Source organism: Betta splendens, chromosome 1, assembly GCF_900634795.4.
Source record: "Betta splendens chromosome 1, fBetSpl5.4, whole genome shotgun sequence".
In the NCBI taxonomy this organism is placed as follows: domain Eukaryota; kingdom Metazoa; phylum Chordata; class Actinopteri; order Anabantiformes; family Osphronemidae; genus Betta; species Betta splendens.
Window position 1 is genome coordinate 12,638,492 of NC_040881.3, and position 25,993 is coordinate 12,664,484.

Consider the following 25,993-nt stretch of genomic DNA (forward strand, 5'->3'; position numbering starts at 1 on the left):
ATACTGAACATTTTTACACAAACAATTATTCTCTTGTGCGCTGTCGAATATCAAGTTTAAACATCTGATGTTCCATTTGACTGACTAATAGTTTATGATATGTGTTTATCACTGGGTCTCTGGCTCCATCCTATCTGATTCCTCACCAGGCCCAAGGCGGTAAAACAAAATGAATCTTGTCTTTGAAGCTTGGTGTTCCTTCCTTTTGATAACAAGAAACGATGATGCAGAAGTGAGATGTCACAGCATGATAAGATGGTACAAACAATTCTATTGGTGCAGAGAGACATTTCACCAGAGCCAAAGAAAGGGATTAAAAGGCAGAGACAACATGAGGATTGCAGGCTCTTTGCATCACACCTTCGTGGTGTGTGCACTGATCTCACCAGCTGGTTTTTGGTTTGTTGATGTGCACGACCAACATCCGTGTTTTTGATTTGCTTTCCCCATTATTTATATTTTCCTTTATTTTTATAATAAATCACACAAAAGACAACTCTCTCATTAGCCTCTTTATGGGGAACTTCCACCACACCCACTCTCCCTGCTCATCACCTTGTTCATGTGTGTCAGTCAGCTGCTGATTGACTGAACCGACCTGTATTAGGGGGCGAGTTGGAAAACCAGCAGGACTGGTTTAGATGCTTTCTGGTAAACTAGGGAAATACATTGTGTTCTACTTATAAATAACATATAGTTTCTTCATTATTATTTTAAACTAAAATAGCCCTGGTCTGAATATTTAACAGTGGACAATTGATGATGACACCAAAACATCGATATATATATATATATGTGTGTGTGTGTGTGATATATGTGTATGTATGTATATATATATATATATATATATACACTCTATTCTCACCCTCCGCGGGTGGTCTCATCCACTTTCCAAGCTCGGGTCCTCTACCAGAGGCCAGGGAGCTTGAGGGTTCTGCGCAGTATCTTTGCTGTTCCTAGGACTGCACTTTTCTGGACTGAGATGTCGGATGTTATTCCAGGGAACTGTTGTAGCCACTCCTCCAGTTTGGGGGTCACTGCCCCCAGTGCTCCAATCACCACAGGCACCACTGTGGCCTTCACCTTCCAAGCCTTCTCCAGTTCTTCTCTGAGCCCTTGGTATTTCTCTAGTTTCTCATGTTCCTTTTTCCTGATGTTGCCATCGCTTGGTATTGCCACATCCACCACTACGGCTTTCCTCTGCTCTTTATCCACCACCACAATGTCTGGTTGGTTCGCCTTACCATTCTGTCAGTCTGGATCTGGAGGTCCCACAGGATCTTGGCTCGCCCACCATGGAAACGAAGGTTGGAGGCAAAAATCAAGGCAGCTCGGAGGGAAGTGAGCCAAATGACAGAGGCCCAGAGAGGTGCAATGAAAAGACCAATGCCTAAGAGGTACAGCCAGATGACCATACCTGAAGCACTCGAAACTGCCAAGCAAAGGCTACAAGCCTTGGCCAGCCGCCTAATGAGATACACCAGAGATAACGAAGCCAGACGAATAAACCGGCTGTTCGCAACACAACCTGCGAAAGTATACTCTCAATGGCAGGGTAATAACAACAGAGCAGACCCACCAAGGCTGGAAACTGAACAGTACTGGAAGGGTATATGGGAAAGGGAGGCATCACACAACAGTGATGCACAGTGGCTGGTGGATCTGAGGGAAGACCACAGCAACCTCCCTGAACAGAATCCAGTGACTATCACATCCAACATAGAGTCTCAGGTATGAAAAACTGGACAGCACCTGGCCCTGACATGATCCACGCCTACTGGCTAAAGAAGCTCACTGCAATCCATGAGCGCCTGGCAGCACAAATGAACCAGCTGCTAAGGGATGGGACTCACCCTGAATGGATAACTGAAGGGCGAACGATCCTGATAATGAAGGATCCCTCAAAGGGCACAGTCCCATCCAACTACCGGCCAATAACCTGTCTCTCCACAACATGGAAGCTCATGTCAGGCATCATCGCAGCTAAGATAAGTGGGCACATGAGTCAATACATGAGCGAAGCACAGAAGGGCATTGGTAAGGATACCAGAGGAGCCAAACACCAACTCCTGGTAGACAGAACAGTCGCCCAAGACTGCAGAATGCGACACACCAACCTGTGCACAGCCTGGATCGACTACAAGAAAGCCTATGACTCAATGCCACACACATGGATCACTGAATGCTTGGAGCTGTACAACATCAACAGAACTCTAAGGGCCTTCATTGCAAACTCGATGAGGTTGTGGAGAACCACCCTTGAAGCCAATGGGAAGCCACTTGCCCAAGTATCCATCAAATGTGGCATATACCAAGGAGATGCACTGTCCCCACTGCTGTTCTGCATAGGTCTGAACCCCCTCAGCCAAATAATAAACAAGACTGGCTATGGATACCGACTCCGGAACGGGGCCACCATAAGTCACCTCCTCTACATGGATGACATCAAGCTGTACGCCAAGAGTGAGCGAGACATCGACTCGCTGATCCACACCACCAGGATCTACAGCTCGGACATCGGGATGTCATTCGGACTCGAGAAATGTGGGAGTATGGTGACAAAGAGAGGCAAGGTAATCCACACAGAAGGGGTCTCACTCCCAGAAGGAAGAATAGCAGACATTGAGGACAATTACAAGTACCTTGGAATACCACAGGCAAACGGCAACCTTGAACAGGCAACAAGGAATGCGGCAACAGCCAAATACCTCCAACGAGTAAGGCAAGTCCTAAGAAGCCAGCTCAATGGCAAGAACAAATCCCGGGCAATAAACAGCTACGCTCTGCCAGTGATCAGATACCCTGCGGAAATAATAAGGTGGCCAAAGGAAGAGATACAGACCACAGATGTTAAGACACAAAAGCTCCTCACCATGCATGGAGGGTTCCACCCCAAATCCAGCACCCTGAGACTGTACGCTAGCCGCAAGGAAGGAGGCCGAGGACTAGTGAGCGTGAGAGCCACTATCCAGGATGAAACATCCAAGATCCATAAGTACATCAAGGAGAAGGCCCCGACAGATGACGTGCTGAGTGAATGTCTCAGGCAGTGGAGAACAGAGGATGAGATGCTGGAAGAGGGACCATCATGGGAGGACAAGCCCTTACACGGGATGTACCACCGGAACATAACTGAAGTGGCTGATCTCAACAAATCCTACCAATGGCTTGAAAGGGCTGGGCTGAAGGACAGCACAGAGGCACTCATCCTGGCTGCACAGGAGCAGGCCCTGAGCACCAGAGCCATAGAGGCCCAGATCTACCACACCAGACAAGACCCAAGGTGTAGACTGTGCAAAGAGGCCCCAGAGACGGTCCAGCACATAACTGCAGGGTGTAAGATGCTGGCAGGCAAAGCATACGCAACGCCATAACCAAGTGGCTGGCATAGTATACAGGAACATCTGCGCGGAGTATGGACTGGAAACCCCAAGGTCAAAGTGGGAAACACCTCCCAAGGTGGTAGAGAACGAGCGAGCCAAGATCCTGTGGGACTTCCAGATCCAGACTGACAGAATGGTAATGGCGAACCAACCAGACATTGTGGTGGTGGATAAAGAGCAGAGGAAAGCCGTAGTGGTGGATGTGGCAATACCAAGCGATGGCAACATCAGGAAAAAGGAACATGAGAAACTAGAGCAATACCAAGGGCTCAGAGAAGAACTGGAGAAAGCTTGGAAGGTGAAGGCCACAGTGGTGCCTGTGGTGATCGGAGCACTAGGGGCTGTGACCCCCAAACTGGAGGAGTGGCTACGACAGATCCCTGGAAAAACATCCGAAATCTCAGTCCAGAAAAGTGCAGTCCTAGGAACAGCAAGGATACTGCGCAGAACCCTCAAGCTCCCTGGCCTCTGGTAGAGGACCCGAGCTTGGAAAGTGGATGAGACCACCCGCGGAGGGTAAGAATAGAGTGTGTATATATATAAATAAAGTGTATAAAGTGACCCCCAAATTGGAGGAATGGCTACAACAGATCCCTGGAATAACATCCGACATCTCAGTCCAGAAAAGTGCAGTCCTAGGAACAGCAAGGATACTGCGCAGAACCCTCAAGCTTCCTGGCCTGGACCCGAGCTTGGAAAGTGGATGTGACCACCCGCGTGGGGTGAGAAGGGAGAACCACCCTTGAAGCCAATGGGAAGCCACTTGCCCAAGTATCCATGAAATGTGGCATATACCAAGGAGATGCACTGTCCCCACTTGCAATGAAATACGGATGGTTTCCTCTGATCATTCGTCCAGGACACAGCTCAAACCTTAGAGGCATTTTGCTCACAAAAAGGTAACAACAAACAACTACATAAAGTAAGTAACTAAGAAACTGGTCGTAAGAAGAAAGACTTTTAACTGAAGAGTCGACCGGAAAATATATAACGTGCTAGACGAACAGCAGGGCCGGCCCTGGACAAGATTGCGCCCTAGTAGTGATGTGTCGTTCGTGAACAATTCGTTCAGTATGAACTAAACTTTTATATGACTCGGGAGGAACGAGTCCTCTCAGTGAACGACGGACAGTGCCATGCAGTACCTTCTCTCGCCACATGGCAGCAGCTGCTTAAGCTCAGTCAGCAGGACAGAAACTAGAAATGATTCATTTAGGACTCACTCAACTGAGCGTCCTAACTTAATGAGTTGTTCTTTTGCACGTTACAGCTGTGTTACTCAGCTACGATGCTGTGTGGACTAATTAACAAGGAAATGAACGATGTCTGATTTCTGACATATTTATTTGTCACCTGACAGTCGACATATATTTTTCATTCATGGAATCATAATCAATTAGTGGTCTTTGATTCTTGTAGATGTGTGTAGTGTTATTATGTATATAATGTAAAGTGTGTTTGTAAATAATACTTGCAAAAATTATATCAACATGTTGATTTTGTGGTCCTGTATACTCCAAAATACCAAAATCATAAAATATAATAATAATAATAATATGAATAATAATAATAATATCAATAATGTCACAGTTTGGATAAAATGAATGCACCAAGTAAATATTTTAAGGAAGTTATTGTTACCTTTGCTTTAAAAGTCTAATTGTCGAAATAGGTTTTACTTTCACTTTACCGTTAAAGGCAAACGTTAAAGGCAGCTCGGGCTGCACGGTTTACTTCAACGTTCTCGTTCATTGTTCACAACTCAGGCACAGTGGCGAGCACTGAGTATTACAGTTCTTTTGGGACTCGTTCATATGGATCGCTCGTTCGTTCACTTGTCACGTGACAGAGGAGCCGAGCAGGCGCTGTAGCGAGAAGCAAGCGCTCCAGTTCGTTCCTGATTCGTTTCAACGGATCTTTACGGATCACTCGTTTGTTCTTTTATCATGTGACCGCTACCAAGCGACTGTCGCGCTGTTTAACAACAACGGCAGGGAAATTGCAGGAAGATGCAGGACATAAGTCACGTATTTGCTAGGTTTTCACATGGTTAGAATTGCTTGTGGTATTTTGTCATTATAATTTATCCGCTAAAGTAAACCATGTTGTCTTTAGTATATAGTGTTTGAGAACCGCCACAGCGCCACCTGCTGTAAGTGACGAAATGAACGACTGACTTGAAATGATTCGTTCACTTTACTGATCGAGACTTAAAGATTCGAGTCACTTTAAAGAATGGAATTTCCATCTCTACGCCCTAGGCGAGATCCTGATTTTGCGCCCTCCACTCAACTCACCCCCTTGCGCATGGTTACGACCCCTCCAAGGCGAGCCAAAGAAAAAAATGATTGCAGGAAAATGCGTTAGAGCCAAAAAGATTAATCCAAATATTTTACCATAAACCCTATAAATTAAGTCTCACAGATGAAAAAAAAAGATTGAGTTTTTTTTTTTGTCTTTCTTGCCTCAGACAAGGGCTAAAAATGTTGCGAGGCAAATCCAGTCGTAAAATCAGTGAAAGTTGAGAAACAGCAGCATCTAGTGATTTAACTTCACTGCATTACGTATGTGAAAAACTCAAATCACTAGTTCGAAGAAAGATGCCACATACATAATAATGTTTTGCAAACTATACAATTATTAACTCAGATAAGCAGGAATGCACTTCGCTCTGTAAGACTGTAAGTACTGTGTGTATAACTCTAAAAAGATGCTACAAGTAAACAAGCAAAAACATCAAAGGAGGATTTTTAGAAGTTTTATCTGTTCAGAACAGCTCAACATCACTGTTTTTACATTCCTCCACCTTTTAAGACTGATTTTCACAACCGATGCTGAAACAAAAACAGGAGTCAGGTTCATGACATGGCTGAATAGTGATGGGACCTGGCAGAGCTGTCAGTCTAAGCCTTTGTTGGTGGTAATATTTAAACTTTTAGATTCAACAGCAACATTCAATTATGTCATGGAACCATGAGCGTGATTTGCGGGTCAGAAATCAGCAGCAGACAAATGTACTATGATGCTCCTCCCTCCTTCAATCTGTCAGATTGAGCTCTTCCCAGTTGATCCACACAGGAATCAATTAAAATTCCTTTTCAAATCAAAATGGTTTCAAGCTTCTCTTGCATCATCAGCACTTGGCTTTCTTGCCGTAGCTGTCCACCACTTCCGGTGTGACGCTCTGGTCCTCCTCCACATCTTCCGTCACAGTCTTACCAACCAGCTGGAAGATGGGGGCTCGGCCACCTTCACGGCCAGCATGTCCATAGTCAGGGCGGTTCCTTTATGGATCCTCACCTTGGCTACCACCGACTTACCCAACTAAGGAGAAAGAAGAAGAATTTTATTAGTACTATATAACTCATTTATTGTTGTTTGTTGTTGTTTAAATTTTTTAAGACTTTCTGGATGAAACAGTTTGATCTGACCTTGTCATGGCAGGGATTTTCACAAAGCAACATCTCTTTGATACCGTTCCCCAGCGCTCGTCCCACCAGTCGGATGGCGCGAACCAGCTCGGTGAGCTCAGAGGGCTCCAGCGATGCTTCGTGGTCACTTCCTTTCTAGGTTTTATCTAAAGTTACGTGGCGCTCAACAATCTTGGCCCCCAGAGCTACTGCTGCCACTGAAATGTGGATTCCAGACTCGTGGCCGGAATAGCCGATAGGAATATCTGGAAATTCCTTCTGGAATTCCTGTTATTGACACATTGAGAAAAATGATATTCCTATAAAATCCAAACAGTCCAACAATTTAGGTAATACACAAACTTTATTTATGCTAGATGAAAACTTAAATAAATCGGTTAACAGTCAATTAGCAAAGTTTAGCTTAACATACAGACTGGTTCAAAAAGAAAAACTGAAATGTTTGGAGACTTCTCAGATTTAAAGGCCTTAAACTTGCAAATAGAGTAAGTGTTCATAAAGTGAAAGAGGAAAATGTTCCCGTGCATCTATTCCAGGTCAAAACTGAGAGAAAACAGTTACTGTAAAGACGTCTCTGAATAATTAGTTCACGTCATCTGGTGGGTGAAGAAAACGCCCAGCAATGGCCTCACAAACAGAACAGACCAAGCACGCTGACTGCACAGGAGGAAAATTTTATGAATGCTAATGCCTCCACAGCACTGCAGGAGAAGACAGTTGATCTAAATGATTAAATGCGTTAATAATTTCACCATCAAACCCACACGAACTTTTGAATGTTATCAACTCAAAATAGTCTTTTTACCCCTGTAATTTGGACACTGAAGAAGGATAGAGGGAGCAGGATGTGATTTCCAGTCTGACTGGTCTTAATCAAACTGAAGTGGTATAAAACAAACATGCATCAGTTTTATTTATTTGTGTCATGTTACCACACACAAGCATTGGCTGTGTCTGACTTGTGTTGACAGTTCAATGTTGTCTGACAACATAACCCTGCAAGTCTTTGTGGTGATATACCTCAAGGTCAAATCACATTCAGACGATTTCAAAAATTCTCTTGGAGCAGATTTTCAGGTTTGACTCAAACACAATAGAGACAATGACCTGTCAGTCTGGTCCCAACAGAGGAGATCTGAACTCAGGGGTTGCAACATGTGACATGTTTGAAAATAAAGCTTTGCCTTTTTGTGAAATCAATTTTGTCAGTTGAATTTTACATTCTGCACACACATTCTAAGATAATGTGTCCTTCTACTGTAATATTGTCTTTCTAAACTATATCAATGAGTAAAGAAACATCAGAAACAACTGTTCTTGAGAATGAAAGAGAAGTGGAATTTAAAGCGATCATGTCTTAAGTCCAACAGTAAGTGATCCCATAGATGGTGGTGAAGCTACAAGGCTGAACAGACAGGGTTTGCTCGATTGTATAACAAGACCACCAGGAGGGGGCACTCTAATTCAAACTGAGTGCACTTCCCAACATGCATCAATGAAAAAGGTTTATTTGGTTTCAGAATAAAGCACAGCGATTTAATTGTTGTTTAGTTCAAAACAGGGTATCAAACCTCTCCACCCAAAGGCCGCACAGCTAAGAATATTAAATAGCTAGCTAGGCATTTAGCACGTCATCCTAAAGGAGAGCAGAGGCTTCAGGACATAGCACCTAACACTAAAGGAAAAGTATGAACACCCAATTGTCTGTGACTCAGAGTAAAACCTTTACGCTATGAAATTCTTGTTTTTTCTTTATAACTCACATAACTGCATACGTGACAGAAGGCAGCTGCCCCTGGGGCCAGGGGCCCTGCATCGGGCGTGGAGCATGCGAGTGTGTTCACGTGTGGGAGAAGATGTGACAAGCGTGAGCCTAAGGCTCGTTTCAGACAGAGTTTTTCTTTCATTTCATAATCCATCCATCCATCCACTTTCTTAACCGCTTTCTCCCTAGTGCGGGGTCACGGGGGTGCCGGAGCCTATCCCAGCTGGCTACGGGCGAGAGGCAGGGTACACCCTGGACGGGTCGCCGGTCCATCGCAGGGCAACACATAGACAGACAACATTTCATAATCCTTTGATCTTTATTAAAAATCCAGTCGTAAAATCAGTGAAAGTTGAGAAACATCTCTATCTAGTGGTCTAACAAGTATGTGGGAAAGAAGAGAGACGCCACATCCAGTTAAAGCAGGAATGCACTTCTAAGTATTGTTTGTTTAACTCTAAAGCAATGCTACAAGCAGACAAGCAAAACATCAGAGAAGATTTTCGAGAATCATTTTATTTTAAGGTTTTATCTGTTCAAAAAAGCCCAACATCACCGTTTTTACATTCCTTCACCTTTTAAGACTGATTTTTACAACCAACGCTGAAACAAAAACAGAAGTCTGGTTCATGACATGGCTGAATAGTGGCACAAATACAAAGTGATGGGACCTGGCAGAGCTGTGAGACTAAGCCTTTATTGGTGGTAATATTCAAACTTTTAGATTCGACTGCAACATTCAATTATGTCATGAAACCATGAACGTGATTTGCGGGTCAGAAATCAGCAGCAGACAAAGAGACCATGATGCTCCTCCCTGCATCACATTGAGCTCTTCCCAGTTGATTCACAGGAATCAATTAAAATTCCTTTTCAAATCAAAATGGTTTCAAGCTACTCTTGCATCATCAGCACTTGGCTTTCTTGCCGTAGCCGTCCACCACTTCCGGTGTGACGCTCTGGTCCTCCTCCACATCTTCCGTCACAGTCTTACCGACCAGCTGGAAGATGTCCCCCGCTGTGACGCCCATGGGCTCGGCCACCTTCACGGCCAGCATGTCCATAGTCAGGACGGTTCCTTTAAGGATCCTCACCTTGGCTACCACCGACTTACCCAACTAAGGAGAAAGAAGAAGAATTTCTTTAGTTTTATATAACTCATTTAATTTATAGAACACATTTCTGTTAACTTCTTCTGTTTTGCAACACTTAAAAAGCTCCTGAATAAAATTAAACCCTTCACATTTAACTCATTGTTTGATTTTTTTAGGACTTTCTGGATAAAACAGTTTGATCTGACCTTGTCATAGCAGGGCTTTTCACAAAGCAACATCTGTTTGATACTGCTCCCCATCGCTCGCTCCACCAGTCGGATGGCGCGAACCAGCTCGGTGAGCTCAGAGGGCTCCAGCGATGCCTTGTGGTCATTTCCTTTCCAGGTTTTATCTAAAGTTACGTGGCGCTCAATAATCTTTGCCCCCAGAGCTACTGCTGCTACTGAAATGTGGATTCCAGACTCGTGGCCGGAATAGCCGATAGGAATATCTGGAAATTCCTTCTGGAATTCCTGTTATTGACACATGGAGAGATAAATTATATTGCTATAAAAAGTTCCAAATATTCAAACATTTTAGGTAATACACAAACTTGATTTTATGCTAGATGAAAACTTGAAAATGAATCAGTCAACAGTCAATTAGCAAAGTTTAGCTTAACATACAGACTGGATTCATAAGGAAATACTGAAATGTTTGGAGACTTCTCACATTTAAAGGCCTTAAACTTGCTTTACATCAGGGGTGGCTGACCCTGTTCCTCGAGAACCACAGTCCTGCTGCTTTCCCACTCTCCCTGCTGATCACCTTGATCAGGTGTGTCAGTCAGCTGCTGATTGACTGTACCAAGTTGGAAAACCAGCAGGACTGGTTTAGATGTTTTCTGGTAAATTGGGAAATACATTGTGTTCTACTTATAAATAACAAATAGTTTCTCCATTATTATTCTAAACTAAAATAACCCTGGTCTGAATATTTAAAAGAGTGGATAATATGCATAATGGCACTGATACACCCATCTTGGTGTGTGTGTGTGTGTGTGTGTGTGTGTGTGTGTGTGTGTGTGTGTGTGTGTGTGTGTGTGTGTGTGTGTGTGTGTATAAATATATATGTGTGTGTGTGTGTGTGTGTGTGTGTGTGTGTGTGTGTGTGTGTGTGTGTGTGTGTGTGCGTGTGTGTGTGTGTGTGTGTGTGTGTGTTTTCTGTTGCGTTTACCGTGATCACTCTGAGGTTGACGTCTTCAGGCTCCAGAGGGTAGGCACTGGTGCACTGCAGAATGGCAAAGTTGTGGTTGTGCTCCTTCACAGTCTTGTAGACTCGACGCATGGTCTCCATGGACTGCATGCCACTAGACACCACCATAGGACGTCCTGACAGGCAACACGCTTCATTAAGTCATTCATATCATGTGATGATTCAGTTATGATTTTCCCACTTGTCACAGATTAGTCTCACCCTTCTTGGCGGTTTTCTCCAGGTAAGGAAAGTTGTTGGTATCTGCAGAGGCCACTTTGAAGAAAGGCACGTTGAGCTCATGGAGAAACTCCACTGCCATCTAAAGACAGAAGAATGTAAGGTCATTCACTTCTGATTATTTAAAGGTGACAACGATCACATCAAGGGCTTGTTCTTACCTCATCCGTCCCTGAGGCAGTGAAGAAGATCCCCACCTCGTCTGCATACTTCTGCAGTTCCCTGTACTGCTCGTGGCTGAACTCCAGGTAACGCTTGTGTTCACCGTAAGTCTTTCCCCAGGAGTGCTTGCTAGTGTACGGGCGCTCCAGGGCTCGTTTGTTAAATTTAAACTCCAGTTCACATTTCTGAAATTTAGCACAATCTGCACCGCACTCCTACGAGGTTTGATATGAGAAAATAGAAAAATAAAACTACAAAGCAAACCTATTATATTATTGTACCTAATATATATATATATATATATATATATATATATATATATATATATATATATATATATATATATATATATATATATATATATATATATATATATACCTGGTGGCGCCAGCAGGTGAAAATGTAGTGTCTCATATAATATTTTTTAATGCCCATCAACGTTCAAGTCCAGATTTTTGTATTTGCAATAATATAAAAACATCTAAGAGCTGCATGAATAAAACCAGGAGTAGTTTCAGAACTGACACTAGATGCTGGGTATGAAAATCCAAACCACACTCCATTCAAAAATCTAATAATTTAACATGTAGCTTCTACTGTGACGTGTCACACATACGTACAGTAACCAATTGGAAGATGTGTCGTAATTAAATAACCCACAGTAACACGCTGTCTGTCTGTGTATACTCTATTACCTTTGCCTTTTTAATCATCTTCTTTGCAATCTCAATGTCTCCCTGGTGATTTTGTCCAATTTCGGCTATGATAAAACACGGATGGTTTCCTCCGATCATTCTTCCCGGACACAGCTCAAACTTTAGAGGCATTTTGCTCATAAAAAGGTAACAACAAACAACTACTTAAAGTAAGTAACTAAGAAACCGGCTGTAAGAAGAAAGACTTATGACTGATGAGTCTATTTATAACGTGCTACATGAACAGCAGGGCCGGCCCCGGCCACGTTTGCGCCCTAGGCGACATCCTGATTTTGTGTCCTCTACACCACACCCCCCCACGCACGTCCCACATGTCCCCTCCCAGCTCGCCATTCAGGCAGTTAAAAAAATTCTCTTGGAGCAGATTTTCAGGTTTGACTCTTTTACAATAGAGACAATGACCTGTCAGTCTGGTCCCAACCGAGGAAATCTAAACTCAGGGGTTGCAACAAGTGACATGTTCAAAAATAAAGCTTTGTCTTTTTGTGAAATCAATTTTGACAGTTGAATTTCACATTCTGCACACACATTCTGAGATGATGTGTCCTTCCACTGTAATATTGTCTTTCTAACCTATATCAATGAGTAAAGAAACATCAATGTTTGAAAATGATGAAAGAGAAGAGAATTTAAAATGATGATGGCTTAACTACCTTGGATGGTGGTGAAGCTACAAGGCTGAACAGACAGTGTTTGCTCGACTGTATAATAAGCTAAGACAACCAAGAGGGGGCACTCTCATTCAAACTGAGTGCACTTCCCAACATGCATTAACGAAAAAGGTTTATATAGTCTCAGATTAAAGCACAGCGACGTAATTGTCGTTTAGTTCTAAACAGGGTATCATTCGTCTCCCAAGTTATTTAAAGCCAACCCAAAGGCTGCACAGCTAAGAATATTGAATAGCTAGCTAGGCATTTAGCACGTCATCCTAAAGGAGAGCAGAAGTTTCAGGACATAGCAACTAACACTAAAAGGAAAAGTATGAACACCCAATTGTCTGTGACTCAGAGTAAAACCTTTACGCTATGAAATTCTAGTTTTTCCTTTATAACTCACATAACTGCATACGTGACAGAAGGCAGCCGCCCCTGGGGCCAGGGGCCCTGCATCGGGCGTGGAGCATGTGAGTGTGTTCACGTGTGGGAGAAGATGTGACATGCGTGAGCCTAAGGCTCGTTGCAGACTGACTTTTTCTTTCGTTTCATAATCCTTTGACCCTTATTAAGAGTAGGATTACCCCCAGCCCCATAACCCCTCCCACAGATAGAAGCTCACTTGTTTACGTGCATAATTATTTGGAAAAAAAGGATCCAGGACTTTTAGCTTACCATATTAGAAAGAGAAAAACATGTAATTTTAATACAATGATTTTCTGAATAAAAGTGTTTCCCCTCACAAAAACAGAGTTCAGTGAAATACGTAATAGTTAAAGCCAACTTTATTGTCAACCAAAAAATGCACCACTACTTCAAAGCTAGAACACACTCAAATGTGCAATGTATAGGTTACTGAGTTAATTAAGAAGTCTGATGTCTAAATGCTTGATGGAAGTAGGGAAAACAGACCATGTCCTGGTAGGGGGTAAACTTGGTTATGTTGGAGATTTGTTTCTGCAGCAGGACAGGTATAGTTGTAGACATATGACCAGGGAGATGTGGTGATCCTTGTTCTCATTACCACCACTTCCTGCGTGACGCTCTTGTCCTCCTCCACATCTTCCGTCACAGTCTTACCGACCAGCTGGAAGATGTCCCCCGCTGTGACGCCCATTGGCTCGGCCACCTTCACGGCCAGCATGTCCATAGTCAGGACGGTTCCTTTAGGGATCCTCACCTTGGCTACCACCGACTTACCCAACTAAGGAGAAAGAAGAAGAATTTTTTTAGTTATATATAACTCATTTAATGTATAGAACACATTTCCGTTAACTTCTTCTGTTTCTCAACACTTAAAAAGCTCTTGAATAAAATTTAACCCTTCCTATGTTTGAATTATTTAGGACTTTCTTGGTAAAACAGTTGGATTTGACCTTGTCATGGCAGGGCTTTTACAAAGCAACATCTGTTTGATACCGCTCCCCAGCGCTCGCTCCACCAATCGGATGGCGCGAATCAGCTCGGTGAGCTCAGAGGGCTCCAGCGATGCCTTGTGGTCATGTCCTCTCTAGGGTTTAAAATTATATGGCTATAAAAAGGTCCAAATATTCCAACATTTTAGGTAATACACCAACTTGATTTTATGCTAGATGAAAACTTAAATGAATCAGTCAGCAGTCAGTTAGCAAAGTTTAGCTTAACATACAGACTGGATTCATAAGGAAACGCTGAAATGTTTGGAGACTTCTCACATTTAAAGGTCTTAAACTTGCTTTACATCAGAGGTGGCCAATGATCGAGAACCACAGTCATGCTGCTTTCCCACTTTAATGGTAAAAATTGTGCCTTTGTGCTTTTCTTATCCAACACAGTTATTATGTGCTGGTTAAGTGCAATACTGAACATTTTTACACAAACAATTATTCTCTTGTGCGCTGTCGAATATCAAGTTTAAACATCTGATGTTCCATTTGACTGACTAATAGTTTATGATATGTGTTTATCACTGGGTCTCTGGCTCCATCCTATCTGATTCCTCACCAGGCCCAAGGCGGTAAAACAAAATGAATCTTGTCTTTGAAGCTTGGTGTTCCTTCCTTTTGATAACAAGAAACGATGATGCAGAAGTGAGATGTCACAGCATGATAAGATGGTACAAACAATTCTATTGGTGCAGAGAGACATTTCACCAGAGCCAAAGAAAGGGGTTAAAAGGCAGAGACAACATGAGGATTGCAGGCTCTTTGCATCACACCTTCGTGGTGTGTGCACTGATCTCACCAGCTGGTTTTTGGTTTGTTGATGTGCACGACCAACATCCGTGTTTTTGATTTGCTTTCCCCATTATTTATATTTTCCTTTATTTTTATAATAAATCACACAAAAGACAACTCTCTCATTAGCGTCTTTATGGGGAACTTCCACCACACCCACTCTACCTGCTCATCACCTTGTTCATGTGTGTCAGTCAGCTGCTGATTGACTGAACCGACCTGTATTAGGGGGCGAGTTGGAAAACCAGCAGGACTGGTTTAGATGCTTTCTGGTAAACTAGGGAAATACATTGTGTTCTACTTATAAATAACATATAGTTTCTTCATTATTATTTTAAACTAAAATAGCCCTGGTCTGAATATTTAACAGTGGACAATTGATGATGACACCAAAACATCGCTATATATATATGTGTGTGTGTGTGTGTGTGTGATATATGTGTATGTATGTGTATATATATATATATATATATATATATATATATATATATATCTATATATTATATATATATATATATATATATATATATATATATATATATATATATATATTATCAGGATTGTTCGTCCTTCAATTAGCCATTCAGGGTGAGTCCCATCCCTTAGCAGCTGGTTCATTTGTGCTGCCAGACGCTCATGGATTGCAGTGAGCTTCTTTAGCCAGTAGGCGTGGATCATGTCAGGGCCGGATGCTGTCCAGTTTTTTATACCCGAGACTCTTTCTTATTGCTGTGATCTTCCCTCAGGTCTACCAGCCACTGTGCATCACTGACGTGTGACGCCTCCCTTTCCCATATACCTTTCCAGTACTGTTCAGTTTCCAGCCTTGGTGGGTCTGCTCTGCTGTTATTAGCCTGCCATTTAGAGTGCACTTTCGCAGGATGTGTTGCGAACAGCCGGTTTATTCGTCTGGCTTCGTTATCTCTGGTGTATCTCTTTAGGCGGCTCAAAGGCTTGTAGCCTTTGCTTGGCAGTTTTGAGTGCTTCAGGTATGGTCACCTGGCTGTACCTCTTGGGCATCGGTCTTTTCATTGCACCTCTCTGGGCCTCTGTCATTTGGCTCACTTCCCTCCGAGCTGCCTTGATTTTTGCCTCCAACCTTCGTTTCCATGGTGGGTATTGTTTCTCATAGCTCCCGTGGTTGCGCATATAGCCAGGCACCTCTAGGATCACTGATGCTGAAGCATACAGTCAGGACCATAAATATTTGGACAGAGACACATTTCTTCTAATTTTGTTTCTGTACATTACCACAGTGAATTTTAAATGAAACAACTCAGATGCCATTGAAGTGCAGACTTTCAGCTTTAATTCCATGGGTTGAACAAAAAGATTGCATAAAACTGTGAAAAACTAAAGCATTTATTAAACACAATCCCTTCATTTCATGGGCTCGTAAGTAATTGGACAAATGAAATAACTGAAAATAAAATGGTCATTACTAATATTTGGTTGAAAACCCTTTGTTGGCAATGACAGCCTGAAGTCTTAAACTCATGGACATCACGAGATGCTGGGTTTTCTCCTTCTGAATGCTCTGCCAGGCCTTTACTGCAGCGGCTTTCAGTTGCTGTTTGTTTGTGGGCCTTTCTGTTTGCAGTTTAGTCTTCAACAAGTGAAATGCATGCTCAATTGGGTTAAGATCAGGTGACTGACTTGGCCATTCAAGCATATTCCACTTCTTTGCTTTAATAAACTCCTGAGTTGCTTTGGCTGTATGTTTTGGGTCGTTGTCCATCTGTATTATGAAACGCCGCCCAATCAGTTTGACTGCATTCACCTGGATCTGCGCAGACAGTATGTCTCTGAACACCTCAGAATTCATTCGGCTGCTTCTGTCCTGTGTCACGTCATCAATAAACACTAGTGTCCCAGTGCCACTAGCAGCCATGCACGCCCAGGCCATCACACTGCCTCCACAGTGTTTTACTGATGATGTAGTGTGCTTTGGATCATGAGCTTCTCCACGCCTTCTCCATACTTTTCTCTTGCCATCATTCTGGTAGAGGTTGATTTTGGTTTCATCTGTCCAAAGAATGTTTTTCCAGAAGTGTGCTGGCTTTTTTAGACGCTTTCTAGCAAAGTCCAATCTGGCCTTCCTATTCTTGCGGCTTATGAGTGGCTTGCACCTTGCAGTGTACCCTCTGTATCTACTTTCATGCAGTCTTCTCTTTATGGTAGACTTGGATATTGATACGCCTACCTCCTGAAGAGTGTTGTTCACTTGGTTGGCTGTTGTGAATGGGTTCCTCTTCACCATGGAAATGATTCTGCGATCATCCACCACTGTTGTCTTCCGTGGACGTCCAGGTCTTTTTGCGTTGCTAAGTTCACCAGTGCTTTCTTTCTTTCTCAGGATGTACCACACTGTTGATTTTGCCACTCCTAATACTGTAGCAATTTCTCCCATGTTTTTTTCTGTTTTCTCAGCTTAATGATGGCTCGTTTCACCTGCATGGAGAGCTCCTTTGACCGCATGTTGTCTGTTCACAGCAAAATCTTCAAAATGCAAACACGAGTCCTCTAATCAACTCCAGGTCTTTTATCTGCTTCACTCATAATGACATAACAAGGGAATTGTCCACACCTGCCCATGCAATAGCATGGAAGTCAATTGTCCAATTACTTACGAGCCCATGAAATGAAGGGATTGTGTTTAATAAATGCTTTAGTTTTTCACATTTTTATGCAATCTTTTTGTTCAACCCATGGAATTAAAGCTGAGAGTCTGCACTTCAATGGCATCTGAGTTGTTTCATTTAAAATTCACTGTGGTAATGTACAGAAACAAAATTTGAAAAAATGTTTCTCTGTCCAAATATTTATGGTCCTGACTGTATATCAGCTCATTGGTTTCTGTGATTGTTGTCGTAGGGATCGCTCTCAATGCTGCATTCACATCTTCCATGAGACTTTCTGATGGTACTTCACTTAGCCGTTGTAGTTGGCTTCGGGGTTGCCTGTTCAATCTCGCCATGATCTTATCTTTCAGGTCAGTCGCTGCCTCGCTCAGCGTATCTGTGCTCATTGGGGCTCCGTACCCAATTTCCAGTTGGGGAGATGGTAAAACCTCCCCTCTGACCTGGCGTCCTGGCTCCCCCTTGCCGTAGCATTTGTGTTGTACCTCGTCAATCTCAAGTTGTGATAGCAGTTGCCGTTTGTGGATGTTGGAACACTGAGCTACTAGTTGCTGAGCCGTCAGTCTTGAATGTGTGTTTCTCCGTTCCCATTCGCCACACATTCTTTGCATGTAACCCCCCTGACTAGGGTTACTTGAGTAGTAACATTCCAACAGAGCCTTGTTCTCCCATCTCAGCCATTTCTTTCTTGTTCCAGTAGCCCACTTCTCGCCAAAGTGCTCTGGTTCCCCAACACCTCACGCAGACCTTGTTAGACCGGGCGACGTCTAAGCCGGTATCTCGTGATATTGGGAGTAGTGTCCCTTCTGTGATGTCATGTCTTCTGTGTAAATATAAAATTTAATCCATAACCAATTTCAGGTCTGGACTTGGCAGCAGATGAAAATGTAGTTTCTCCATTATTATTCTAAACTAAAATAGCGCTTGACATAACTAATTTTAAAAGACTACATTGTTTAATTGTGACAATTTGACAAAATTTAACAAGTACATGTTTAATGTCACATATATTTTTTAACGCCCATAAGCGTTCAAGTCCAAATTTTTGTGTAATACTTTCATGATTGAATCCAAAGACGAAGATTTTACGAGCAAAACTTTAAATCAAGGATCAGAAAAAATTGTTACATTTCTACTGTGACATGTCATACATACTGTATGTAGGGTAACCAATTGGAAGATGTACCATAATTATATAACCCACAGTAACACGCTGTCTGTCTGTGTATACTCATCATCTTTGCAATCTCAATGTCTCCCTGGTGATTTTGTCCGATTTCTGATGATGAAACACGGATGGTTTCCTCTGATCATTCGTCCAGGACACAGCTCAAACTTTAGAGGCATTTTGCTCACAAAAAGGTAAAAACAAACAACTACATAAAGTAAGTAACTAAGAAACTGGTCGTAAGAAGAAAGACTTTTAACTGAAGAGTCGACCAGAATATATATAACGTGCTAGACGAACAGCAGGGCCGGCCCTGGACAAGATTGCGCCCTAGTAGTGATGTGTCGTTCGTGAACGATTCGTTCAATATGAACTTAACCTTTATATGACTCGGGAGGAACGAGTCCTCTCAGTGAACGACGGACAGTGCCATACAGTACCTTCTCTCGCCACATGGCAGCAGCTGCTTAAGCTCAGTCAGCAGGACAGAAACTAGAAATGATTCATTTAGGACTCACTCAACTGAGCGTCCTAACTTAATGAGTTGTTCTTTTGCACGTTACAGCTGTGTTACCCAGCTACGATGCTGTGTGGACTAATTAACAAGGAAATGAACGATGTCTGATTTCTGACATATTTATTTGTCACCTGACAGTCGACATATATTTTTTATCCATGGAATCATAATCAATTAGTGGTCTTTAATTCTTGTACAGTAGATGTGTGTAGTGTTATTATGTATATAATGTAAAGTGTGTTTGTAAATAATACTTGCAAAAATTATATCAACATGTTGATTTTGTGGTCCTGTATACTCTGCCAAAATCATAAAATATAATAATAATATGAATAATAATAATAATAATATGAATAATAATGTCACGGTTTGGATAAAATGTATGCACCAAGTAAATATTTTAAGGAAGTTATTGTTACCTTTGCTTTAAAAGTCTAATTGTCGAAATAGGTTTTACTTTCACTTTACCGTTAAAGGCAAACGTTAAAGGCAGCTCGGGCTGCACGGTTTACTTCAACGTTCTCGTTCATTGTTCACAACTCAGGCTCAGTGGCGAGCACCGAGTATTACAGTTCTTTTGGGACTCGTTCATATGGATCGCTCGTTCGTTCACTTCTCACGTGACAGAGGAGCCGAGCAGGCGCTGTAGCGAGAAGCAAGCGCTCCAGTTCGTTCCTGATTCGTTCCAACGGATCTTTACGGATCACTCGTTTGTTCTTTTATCATGTGACCGCTACCAAGCGACTGTCGCGCTGTTTAACAACAACGGCAGGGAAAATGCAGGAAGATGCAGGACATAAGTCACGTATTTGCTAGGTTTTCACATGATTAGAATTGCTTGTGGTATTTTGTCATTATAATTTATCCGCTAAAGTAAACCATGTTGTCTTTAGTATATAGTGTTTGAGAACCGCCGCAGCGCCACCTGCTGTAAGTGACGAAATAAACGACTGACTTGAAATGATTCGTTCACTTTACTGATCGAGACTTAAAGATTCGAGTCACTTTAAAGAATGGAACTTCCATCTTTACGCCCTAGGCGAGATCCTGATTTTGCGCCCTCCACTCAACTCACCCCCTTGCGCATGGTTACGACCCCTCCATGGCGAGCCAAAGAAAAAAATGATTGCAGGAAAACATGAGGTGATGCGTTAAAGCCAAAAAGATTAATCCAAATATTTTACCATAAACCCTATGAATTAAGTCTCACAGATGAAAAAAAAAGATCAGCATCTAGTGGTTTAACTTCACTGCATTAAGTATGTGAAAAGCTCAAATCACTAGTTCGAAGAAAGAAAACTCAGATAAGCAGGAATGCACTTCGCTCTGTAAGACTGTAAGTACTGTGTGTATAACTCTAAAAAGATGCTACAAGTAAACAAGCAAAAACATCAAAGGAGGATTTTTAGAAGTTTTATCTGTTCAGAACAGCTCAACATCACTGTTTTTACATTCCTCCACCTTTTAAGACTGATTTTCACAACCGATGCTGAAACAAAAACAGGAGTCAGGTTCATGACATGGCTGAATAGTGATGGGACCTGGCAGAGCTGTCAGTCTAAGCCTTTGTTGGTGGTAATATTTAAACTTTTAGATTCGAGAGCAACATTCAATTATGTCATGGAACCATGAGCGTGATTTGCGGGTCAGAAATCAGCAGCAGACAAATGTACTATGATGCTCCTCCCTCCTTCAATCTGTCAGATTGAGCTCTTCCCAGTTGATCCACACAGGAATCAATTAAAATTCCTTTTCAAATCAAATCAAAATGGTTTCAAGCTTCTCTTGCATCATCAGCACTTGGCTTTCTTGCCGTAGCCGTCCACCACTTCCGGTGTGACGCTCTGGTCCTCCTCCACATCTTCCGTCACAGTCTTACCAACCAGCTGGAAGATGTCCCCTGCTGTGACACCCATGGGCTCGGCCACCTTCACGGCCAGCATGTCCATAGTCAGGACGGTTCCTTTAGAGATCCTCACCTTGGCTACCACCGACTTACCCAACTGAGGAGAAAGAAGAAGAATTTTATTAGTTATATATAACTCATTTATTGCATAGAACACATTTCTGTTAACTTCTTCTGTTTTGCAACACTGAAATGCTCCTGAATAAAATTTAACCCTTCACATTTAACTCATTGTTTAAATTTTTTAAGACTTTCTGGATTAAACAGTTTGATCTGACCTTGTCATGGCAGGGCTTTTCACAAAGCAACATCTGTTTGATACCGCTCCCCAGCGCTCGCTCCACCAGTCGGATGGCGCGAACCAGCTCGGTGAGCTCAGAGGGCTCCAGCGATGCTTCGTGGTCACTTCCTTTCCAGGTTTTATCTAAAGTTACGTGGCGCTCAATAATCTTTGCCCCCAGAGCTACTGCTGCCACTGAAATGTGGATTCCAGACTCGTGGCCGGAATAGCCGATAGGAATATCTGGAAATTCCTTCTGGTATTCCTGTTATTGACACGTTGAGAAAAATGATATTCCTATAAAATCCAACCAGTCCAACATTTTAGGTAATACACAAACTTTATTTTATGCTAGATGAAAACTTAAATGAATCAGTCAACAGTCAATTAGCAAAGTTTAGCTTAACCAACAGACTGGATTCATAAGGAAACATAGTTGGAGACTTCTCACATTTAAAGGCCTTAAACCTGCTTTACATCAGGGGTAAACATGGGCTTTTCACAAAGCAACATCTGTTTGATACTGCTCCCCAGCGCTCGCTCCACCAATCGGATGGCGCGAACCAGCTCGGTGAGCTCAGAGGGCTCCAGCGATGCCTTGTGGTTATTTCCTCTCCAGGGTTTAAAATTATATTGCTATAAAAAGGTCCAAATATTCCAACATTTTAGGTAATACACCAACTTGATTTTATGCTAGATGAAAACTTAAATGAATCAGTCAGCAGTCAGTTAGCAAAGTTTAGCTTAACAATACAGACTGGATTCAAAAGGAAACGCTGAAATGTTTGGAGACTTCTCACATTTAAAGGCCTTAAACTTGCTTTACATCGGGGGTGGCCCACCCTGGTCCTTGAGAACCACAGTCCTGCTGCTTTCCCACTCTCCCTGCTGATCACCTTGATCAGGTGTGTTGATTGACGGAACTATATATATATATATATATATATATATATATATATATATATATATATATATATATATATATATATATATATATATATATATATATATATATATATATACACACACACACATATATATATATATATATATATGCTCCGATCACCACAGGCACCACTGTGGCCTTCACCTTCCGAGCCTTCTCCAGTTCTTCATGTATATTTATATATATATATATATATATATATATATATATTGTAATATAGATATTACAATATATATTTCTGTTGCGTTTACCGTGATCACTCTGAGGTTGACGTCTTCAGGCTCCAGAGGGTAGGCACTGGTGCACTGCAGAATGGCAAAGTTGTGGTTGTGCTCCTTCACAGTCTTGTAGACTCGACGCATGGTCTCCATGGACTGCATGCCACTAGACACCACCATAGGACGTCCTGACAGGCAACACGCTTCATTAAGTCATTCATATCATGTGATGATTAAGTTATGGTTTTCCCACTTGTCACAGATTAGTCTCACCCTTCTTGGCGGTTTTCTCCAGGTAAGGAAAGTTGTTGGTATCTCCAGAGCCCACTTTGAAGAAAGGCACGTTGAGCTCATGGAGAAACTCCACTGCCATCTAAAGACAGAAGAATGTAAGGTCATTCACGTCTGATTATTTAAAGGTGACAACGATCACATCAAGGGCTTGTTCTTACCTCATCCATCCCTGAGGCAGTGAAGAAGATCCCCACCTCGTCTGCATACTTCTGCAGTTCCCTGTACTGCTCGTGGCTGAACTCCAGGTGGCGCTTGTGTTCACCGTAAGTCTTTCCCCAGGAGTTCTTGGTAGCGTACGGGCGCTCCAGGGCTCGTTTGTTAAATTTAAACTCCAGTTCACTCTTCTGAAATTTGGCACAATCTGCACCGCACTCCTGCGAGGGTTGATATGAGAAAATGGAAAACTACATATATAAAATAAAAACTACAGTGCAAACATATATATTTCTACTTCCGCCTCGAGGAGTGCAGACGTGTTTTCTCTCTGCTCCCACCCTGCTTTTGCTGGCAGTGTCCTTGTCTTGTCTTTTTCTGAAAACCCTGATCTGCTATTCTGGAATAACATTTTTGCAACATGGAGCAATCAACTGGTCACTCAGTGCATTAGACAAAATGTTCTCACAAAGAAAAGCATCTCCGGTAGAACCCCTTAGGGCCCCTTGGGGACTTTTGCCTCCGGCTACGTGCAGGACGCATGGGATTACTGGTGCCCCATGTGTCTGGAGTCTCTGTCCTTCAAGGATGCAGAGGATCTATTCATATTTTGGACTTTGATAACAGGGCTATTCATGATTGGCTTTAGGGGTGCCCTGCTTTATCGGAAGATTGGAAAGATTGGAAAATCTGCGGCTGGCTCATTTGCATGTCCCCCGGCCGTGGAGCTGCAAACGCCGATGGGGGCCACGGTTACTCGGCTGACGGAATTACACCAGAGGATGGCCCGGATTGATGGACTGACAAGGAACATCTCAGCGCGTTCGGAGGAAGAGGGATAACATCTGTGAACAGACTGAACACTTGGTGAATATGGTAACAGCCTTGTCTAACAGGCTTGAGGAGATGTCACGGGTGACCCACGGTCCTACAGTAGGCGATGAAGCCCTGAGTTCTGATCGATTGGAGTATTGATCTAGACAATTAGTCGTGGATGGTCAAAATGTATTATAATTGGCTGTGTATTATTCTGTCCCTTCTCCCTCACCCCTCCCTTCCCGGGTCCAATCTAGCTCACCAGCTGTGCCTCTATCCATCTTTTTTCCCTTATTGTGGCTCCCTTCAAGGAAAACTGCTGGACTGGCATGTAAACATCTTGGTCGGCCTCGGTCATACTTCTATAAACAACTCTTCACTACACTGATGCAGATACACCCCCCCACACACCTTACAGTCTCACTGTCTGCTCTCCGACCTTATCTATCTGTCCTGATGTACCCAAGAAATAATTCCAGCAAGGTTTCCACTTGTACTGTGTGCCACTGTATGTGCGTGTGTTTTTGGTATTGTATTGTTTTGTACTGCAACTTGTTTCCACTGTCGGACTTGCGCCGGTCAAGATGGCTACTGATGGAATTTCCCCGCTGTGGGACTAATAAAGGTCTATCTAATCTAATCTAATCTAATCTAATCTATATATACACACACACACACACACACACAAACACACACACACACACACACACACACACACACACACACACACAGACAGACAGACAGATAGATGTGTATCTGTCTGTCTGTGTGTGTATATATATATATATATATATATATATATATATATATATATATATATATATATATATACACACGGGTATGAAAATCCAAACCTACCTCCATTCAAAAATCTAATCATTTAACATGAAGCTTAGATTCATACCAACCTCTTGAAATACATTTATGCAGATGCTTAATGACGTGTCACGTTAAAATCCAGTAAGCAAACTTTAACACAACCCCTGTTTCTGTCTCACTGTAATGAATGACTCCACAGACAAAATATTACGAGCAAAACTTTAAATCAGAAAAAAATGTCACTACTGTGACGTGTCACACATACGTACAGTAACCAATTGGAAGATGTGCCGTAATTAAATAACCCACAGTAACACGCTGTCTGTCTGTGTATACTCTATTACCTTTGCCTTTTTAATCATCTTCTTTGCAATCTCAATGTCTCCCTGGTGATTTTGTCCGATTTCGGCTATGATGAAACACGGATGGTTTCCTCCGATCATTCTTCCGGGACACAGCTCAAACTTTAGAGGCATTTTGCTCAGAAAAAGGTAACAACAAACAACTACTTAAAGTAAGTAACTAAGAAACCGGCTGTAAGAAGAAAGACTTATGACTGAAAAGTCGGACCATATAACGTGCTACACGAACAGGATGTTTTAGCACTTCCGCCTCGTCGGTCAACGTAAAACCCGGATTTCCTTTCAAATTAAAGGCACACGTTTATGCAGGGGAACGCGGGTGAAGTATATTTACGCAAAAATACGTGAAGAGTCAATTCGACTTTAAGCTATGGTTTAAAACAGTAAGACTGACGTAAAATGTAAGTCAGAATGCTGTGACAGCATTTACAAATAGAGTAAGAGTGTTCATAAAGTGAAAGGGGAATATGTTCCCGTGCATCTATTCCAGGTCAAAACTGAGAGAAAACAGTTACTGTAAAGACGTCTCTGAGTAATTAGTTTACGTCATCTGGTGGGTAAAGAAAACGCCCAGCAATGGCCTCACAAACAGAACAGACCAAGCACGCTGACTGCACAGGAGGAAAATTTTATGAATGCTAATGCCTCCACAGCACTGCAGGAGAAGACAGTTGATCTAAATGATTAAATGCGTTAATAATTTCACCATCAAACCCACACGAACTTTTGAATGTTATCAACTCAAAATAGTCTTTTTACCCCTGTAATATGGACACTGAAGAAGGATAGAGGGAGCAGGATGTGATTTCCAGTCTGACTGGTCTTAATCAAACTGAAGTGGTATAAAACAAACATGCATCAGTTTTATTTATTTGTGTCATGTTACCACACACAAGCATTGGCTGTGTCTGACTTGTGTTGACAGTTCAATGTTGTCTGACAACATAACCCTGCAAGTCTTTGTGGTGATATACCTCAAGGTCAAATCACATTCAGACGATTTCAAAAAATTCTCTTG

At 42.3% G+C, this 25,993-nt stretch overlaps 2 protein-coding genes and 1 long non-coding RNA gene across 5 annotated transcripts; all 3 read right to left on the reverse strand.

Moving 5' to 3' along the window:
• Positions 1 to 6,125: 6,125 nt before the first annotated feature.
• On the reverse strand, positions 6,126 to 7,078 carry LOC129603986 (uncharacterized). Its single transcript, XR_008694494.1, has 2 exons — positions 6,815 to 7,078; positions 6,126 to 6,707 (listed from the first exon to the last, which is right to left on the reverse strand). It is a non-coding gene; the product is annotated as an uncharacterized LOC129603986 (long non-coding RNA).
• Positions 7,079 to 9,074: 1,996 nt separating this feature from the next.
• LOC114858277 (sialic acid synthase-like) lies at positions 9,075 to 12,208 on the reverse strand. Its single transcript, XM_029155306.3, has 6 exons — positions 11,965 to 12,208; positions 11,269 to 11,484; positions 11,090 to 11,189; positions 10,850 to 11,004; positions 9,880 to 10,146; positions 9,075 to 9,697 (listed from the first exon to the last, which is right to left on the reverse strand). Exons 1-6 carry the CDS (start codon positions 12,103 to 12,105, stop codon positions 9,488 to 9,490), a joined length of 1,089 nt encoding a protein of 362 aa, XP_029011139.1. The 5' UTR covers positions 12,106 to 12,208; the 3' UTR covers positions 9,075 to 9,487.
• A 1,298-nt stretch (positions 12,209 to 13,506) lies between these two features.
• LOC114858266 (sialic acid synthase-like) lies at positions 13,507 to 25,242 on the reverse strand. 3 transcript variants are annotated; one of them, XM_029155285.3, is made up of 6 exons: positions 24,958 to 25,241; positions 22,984 to 23,199; positions 22,805 to 22,904; positions 22,565 to 22,719; positions 21,366 to 21,632; positions 13,507 to 13,845 (listed from the first exon to the last, which is right to left on the reverse strand). In XM_029155285.3, the coding sequence occupies exons 1-6, from the start codon at positions 25,087 to 25,089 to the stop codon at positions 13,522 to 13,524; spliced, it is 1,194 nt and encodes a 397-aa protein (XP_029011118.1). In that variant the 5' UTR covers positions 25,090 to 25,241; the 3' UTR covers positions 13,507 to 13,521. The 3 variants fall into 3 exon arrangements, with proteins under 3 accessions (XP_029011118.1, XP_029011127.1, XP_040927437.1); XM_029155294.3 differs by lacking the exon at positions 13,507 to 13,845 and adding an exon at positions 20,579 to 21,184 and having other exon boundaries at positions 24,958 to 25,233; XM_041071503.2 differs by lacking the exons at positions 13,507 to 13,845; positions 21,366 to 21,632 and adding exons at positions 21,639 to 22,003; positions 22,168 to 22,290 and having other exon boundaries at positions 24,958 to 25,242.
• Positions 25,243 to 25,993: the final 751 nt, after the last annotated feature.